The sequence below is a fragment of the Lonchura striata genome, chromosome 1 (genome assembly GCF_046129695.1).
Source record: "Lonchura striata isolate bLonStr1 chromosome 1, bLonStr1.mat, whole genome shotgun sequence".
Lineage (NCBI taxonomy): Eukaryota > Metazoa > Chordata > Aves > Passeriformes > Estrildidae > Lonchura > Lonchura striata.
In genome coordinates this window covers 51,635,093-51,641,141 of record NC_134603.1, presented here as the reverse complement: position 1 = coordinate 51,641,141, position 6,049 = coordinate 51,635,093, and the positions used below count along the sequence as shown (strand labels likewise).

The window sequence follows — 6,049 nt, the reverse complement described above, 5'->3', positions numbered from 1 at the left end:
ATCCGTGGGATTGAAATATTTGGAGTAATAAAACTTACTAAGAAGTTGCAATTGTAAAAGCTCTGTTGCACAGACCCTGATACTGGAAAATAGTTTCTCCTTATAAAGACGACCCAGGCTAATACTAAGAAACATCTGTCTTCAGATCTCCTTACAAAATACTGCCACCAAGTATTTTTGTCACACACTTCTTTTCTAGCATAGCCAAGACTTCTGCAACCCAGTTTCATTTCTGTTCTTTTTCCTAGCTTCTTAATTACTCCTATCTCATATTTCTGCCACTTCCAGTCGTCTGTTACTCTTTACTACTTTAGCAAGTATCTGATAGAAGTAACTTGTACCCACTTACTAGTTAACACCTTGCAGCTTTATCCATTTTTCCTCATCTTTTCAAGCAGATAAAACAGATTTCTGCAGCATTTTAAGATTTTACAGCTGTGGTCAGAAGAGTATTTAACTTTGAGAAGAAATTTGCTTGTTCCTCAATAGTTTCACTTTTGAATAAGGTCAGGAAGATATTCCTGTAATAAAAGCAGGAACAACTTCTCCTTCCACAGGTACCTAACAAATCAAAAGTGAAAAAAAAAAAAAAAGTTACAGGGCAGGAACTACATATTAATTGGCTTTACTGTGCTTGAGTTACTATTTATTCTAAACTGGCACTAGCAGTGATGTGCAGATGGAAGGAGTCTGCTGTCCACAGAGTCTCTTGTTCCGCTGCCTGTTTGCCCTCTGCCCCAGGAAATGCCCCCTGGTAATTCATAAGCCAAGGAATAAGTTCTCTGTGGTAGCTCACCTAGTCATTAAAAATCAGTTCAAAATCAAGGATTTTAAATCTCTTATTCTGAGTAACCAGCTGTCCTGCCCAAGCCTCACTTCCTCCAGAAATAATTTCACTGACATCAGATCTCAAGCTTTCTTGAATAATTTACAGCCTGGAGGGTAATAAATCTTTTTCATGAATATCTGTAACCTCCTACTAATAAATAATTAACTGTTTGCTCATTAACAGTACTAAGAATAAAAAAGTATTGAATTTCACAACATGGAGAATTTTTTTTTAATTTTTCCATTGAGTCTCCTTACATATTCCAGGAATGCTAAGGTTTGATGTATCAAGTGTTCCAATATGAAGAAATTCCAACTAATAACATGACCAATAAAATTTATTAAGTATTATATTTACAACTATTTACACATCCCTTCCATAGATTAATATTAAAATAGACAATATACAATTTAAGAATTTTAATTCAAAGGCATTTTGTTGGAAAAAATAGGCTCTATTACGAGACCACCATATAAGAGCAAAAGGGTTTTTTTTGCTTTACACAAAAATATTTTCAGTATAGGAAGTCATAGGTATGGCATTACAACAGCAGACTAATATGAAGTATGATTTTGTAAATATTACAACAGTTTAGGTATCAGTTATTGAAGGGAAGGAGTTGAGAGTCCTGTGGAGCATGCAGTACAGTTCAATCCTCTTACAGTTATGGCGATGAAACAAGCAGCTAAATCAAACGCATGCCATACAAAAAGGAACTGCCAACCAGGAACACACTACACTTAATAAAAACGACACCTTTGGTCCAATAAAACATTAGACAAAAACAGTTTTACAGTTAAAATATCTATTTTATACAGGTTTGAACATTAATTACAAGACTATTTACATTTGCACAATATGTATAAAATAAATTATTTAAAAATGAAGACAATACTTCATCTTCTTCCAAAAAGAAATCTGTACAGTAATTTACAAAATATAGTAAGATTGATTCTTTTCCTCCAAGTCTTACACTTTCTTCCACAGGTTTTCTCATCATTTTTCTGTGGGAGTCCAACTGTTACTGAAGTTTCATAATACAAAGCTTTATAGCAGATTTTAAGTATCGTTTGCTTTTTGGTGGATGTTTTAGTTATTAACAGCTTCCAGCGCTGTAAACTCACCAGGTTTTATAATCTTTTTCAGCAATAAGCCCTAAATCTACAGGTAATTTTAAAACACAGATAACAGCAGTTACTGGGAATCTGAATTTAAAATCAGCATCCATTTTCTGTGTTTGAACAAGTGTCTGTGCCACACTTCTCTGTAGGAACACCTGAATTATGGAGAAAGGTAGTATTCCACAGAATTAAGTGCTCTGTCTCAAAAGAAAAATACCTTTGTGCATCACTGCACCTCAGTCTCTAGCTGTCCACGGGGAGGGGTGAGCCAGATGGTGCTGGTTGTCATATGGGTGTCAATTCAAAGTCATCATTAACATCAACAAGAGGAACATAAAACTCCTGAATTTCATAAATGCTGATAGATTTGTATGTAGCAGGATCAAGCTCTTGCAGTTTAAGTTGCCACTCCAGTCTCTGCACTGCATTCAGCGCTGCTGCTTCGTGCTGCTGCCTCATCAAAAGGCACGTCTGGTTTAAAATTGAGAAAGAAGTTATTGAAATATTTGAAAAAATATTTCGTCAAGTTTGAACACAGGAAATATCTTGAAGAGCCTCTCTGGTAATAGTAAATAATTCCCCCAGTATATATTTAGAAATCTGCAGTATTTTCCATTACACTACACGGCAACAAAAGTTAGGTTTTTTTCTATACTGACAGACCTTCCTTTGTGTTGCCTCCACAGAAGCCCATGATACTGCACACAAATCTATTCTTTATTCATCTCCGTGCTGACATAAAAAAACAAAACAAAATTAAAGTGGAAAAACCAAGAAGTGTACCTTTAATTTGTCAAATTTATCATCAACGTCCTGCAGCCATGACATGAACTGTCTTGCATTAAATCGATCTCTCACCGATGTTTTGCTGTCATCAGTCTGCAAAAAACAAAAATTGATTAAAACTTCATGATTCAATCTGAAACTTTAAATCTGATACTTTAAAACACAAAACCTACTCTGTGGGACATAAATAGTAAACAATCCCACAAACACTGCTTCCCATGGAAAAACAGATTCAAAGTACAAAGGTATATGAAAGTATAAATGTTGACCAACACTTCCACTGTGAGCTAGCTGCTCACTAAAAATGAGTATTTTCAGATTTCCTCAAGCTATTTACTGTGCTCTGATTTTGAAATTTAGAATGGAAGGCTTAAGGATTTATACCTTAATGTCTTAACTAATAAAAGGCATATCCTTCCACAAAATTACTATTTTCTCTTTAAAATTCTGTAACAAATCAAATTGATATCCCTTAGGGAAAAGCAAAAACATTAATAAAGAAAATATTAAGCAGCCTCATTTAACTGACTATAGTTTCAAGTATTGAAAGCAATTAAAAATATTTTTGTCATCGCAATCCCCAAAAGGAGATTATAAAATGGAGCAGACCTGTCTTACATCCTGCTTAATGAAATAGTTTTTTTTTTTTTTAAATTCCAACTTTTTCAAAAGGATATGGAATGTCACATCTGCCCACTGTGAAAAACTAGATATATGCTATGCATAGTCCTAAAGCCAGACTATGCCAATCTAACATTTAAATGATAACCACTCAATACAAGAAACTGCTGTTCCTCTTTCAGGGAGAAAATAAGACACTGCATGAATCTGTACACTGAGGCAGAAAGAACAAAAAGAAGCCCAACCACATGTGCAAAGATTGACCTTTCTAGAGAACAAAATTAGTATTTGCTAATGGGGTAACAGGAAAATGGCAGAATGCATTACAAGACAATGTTTTCTTATGCATCTACATTCTTCCCATTAAACAAATTTTAATCAAACCATCAGGTGGGTAGTATAAAACATTGATTTCAATTACATAAAAAAAAATATTTCATAATTTGCTGAACATTATATGCAATGTAATTTCCTGAGAAAAATTACCACAGACTGAAACACAAAGCTGTTGAAGTAGTGAGGGGGAAGGAGAAGCATTTTATTACTGCTGTTATTATATAGATAGTAAAAAAAAAAAAGGCAATACTTGGGGAGCACACACAACACCTCAACTTCTCCCCCAAAAAAGATTCCTTTTGTTTCACAAAATTCAAATACAGAATCATCTTACTTAAAACGAACTGTAAAATGTTAACTACAAAAATTCAGTTATGTGCACAACTCATGTATCCCTCATCTCTAAAAAGCTCAAGGCCTATGAACTGGAGCAGAAATAAAATGAAGTATATTTGGAATTTTGGAAGAGAAAAATTTTTGCCCTATCAGTTAGAAATACTAAGAAAATTATACTTTAAAAATTTATCTGTATGAAGCTTAAAATGAGACAACACAGTCTCCATAAACTGCTATCTCCTGCTGAATCAACTTGTTGGGCATAGCTCTAGTTCTTCAAGGACTGGGGAAAAATGTAGTCACTGATTGAAGAAACACTGGAAGCTGTAATAATTCTAAAAAGGGCTGCAGAACTAATGTAAAATCTCTCATATGTTGGAAATGTATGTGTTTCATTTTAAAATGCCCAACATTCAATGCATTAACACTTTTATTACACCCAAAACATCAACATCAAAACATCAACATTTCCTCCTTGTGCTTCTCACAGCCACCGTAATAGGTGTCAAATGCTCGTTCTGTGTTTGTTAGTTGGAAAAACTGTCCACAAAATACCAACACAATGAGATTATTTTCTCTTAGAGATACAGCTGCAGCCAATTTTTGAGTGACAGTCCATACAACATAAACAGATTGTGAAGCACATTGCTTATTTTATGTTTTAATCAGGACTAAATACCCATGTTGAACATATAAATAACAGGGCACAGGTGAGCCATATGAAGCCTGAAATAATTCTGAAAAAGATTATTTCATCTGGTGGTATTCAACATTTCACTGTTGGTCATCTGTTTCTGATGGTACAGTTCTAGTGACTGCCTTGAACAGAGGAGGAAAGCATAATGTGGATACATCCACAAAACATCTCCAGATTTTATAAACCAATTTCATCACTTCACACATTACTGCATTCCAATTATCTGGATTACTGATAGATGTCATCTTCTATGCTGGTAATTTCTTTGCTCTTGTTTAAGCTATATTCGTAAGCTTCAAAAACATGTTCTGTTTATGACTGAAATCTGGTTGTTGTAACAAAATTAGTAGAAAAATTTTCTTATTTTATCTTCTCATAATTCCTGGAGGTGAAAGAAAACCAGACATGGTACAAAATGGAAAAACCACACACATACATCCATCTCCTCCTATTACTGTACACCCAACTGAGGCCCAATATAAATAACAACTTATAGTGGGCATAATCCTAATTCCAGGCAAATCAATGACAATGTTGCTATAGGAACAGAATTCTCTCTGAATGCTTGAGCCAGGCTAGCAAGACCTTTTTGACTGAAGCTGTGAAGGACAAATCTTTACCTGAGCATCCAGAGGCACGTTGTACACCTCAGCATCCAGCAGCACAGTGCAGGCACTGAAGGGCAGAGTTTGATTAGCCAAGGTCCTGGCTGCTCGGTAGTGAACACGTAAAACCTCTTGCTCATTAGAGACAATAAGCTTTTCCTAATTAAGATATCAACATATAGATATACATTTAGTGAGTTAAACATTCATAAAAATGACCACTAATTGAAACATTTCTTTTCAGGGCTTACATTTTTGAACACTGTGAGAAACGGGCTGCTGAAGGTAGGAGGGGTTGTTCTTCTAATCAAATAAGAAATTTCAATTTGATGAAGCAGTGTGTCCCATGGATGTCAGAACTGAAAACACCTTCCCCTTAGCCCCAGCCTCCACTGATGGCTGAATGTTTCTACTTACTGAGGCAAGTCCTGGTTAATGAGGGTGATGAAAGATGAAAGGTAGGAGGAGCATAGGGTTGGGATACAGATTTATGAATATTAACTGTATAAAGCCTTTTACTCCAGGCACAGTGGTCAAGCAAACTGAAGCAGAAATACATTATTTGCAGGATAATTTTTTAAAAACAACATGCAGTAACTCCCTAAATTCACATTTGTATAAATATTCTTTCCTAAACTGAGACAAGAAAAATACAACTCGCTTAACAAAACTTGACTTACAGCTGTATAAAGTGGATTTAATTTGAAGAACAGCCTAT

The 6,049-nt window shown here is 34.9% G+C and overlaps 1 protein-coding gene across 2 annotated transcripts in view; it reads right to left on the bottom strand.

The window, feature by feature from the left end:
* Positions 1–1,036: 1,036 nt before the first annotated feature.
* ANKRD12 (ankyrin repeat domain 12) overlaps positions 1,037–6,049 on the bottom strand; it is a 59,112-nt gene continuing 54,099 nt past the window's right edge. For both annotated transcript variants that reach the window (XM_021525174.3, XM_031504005.2), the window contains 3 exons: positions 5,347–5,490; positions 2,734–2,829; positions 1,037–2,421 (listed from right to left, as the gene is read on the bottom strand). In XM_021525174.3, coding sequence (XP_021380849.2) covers positions 2,236–2,421; positions 2,734–2,829; positions 5,347–5,490 — 426 coding nt within the window. In that variant the 3' untranslated portion in view covers positions 1,037–2,235. The remainder of the gene's footprint in view (positions 2,422–2,733; positions 2,830–5,346; positions 5,491–6,049) is intronic.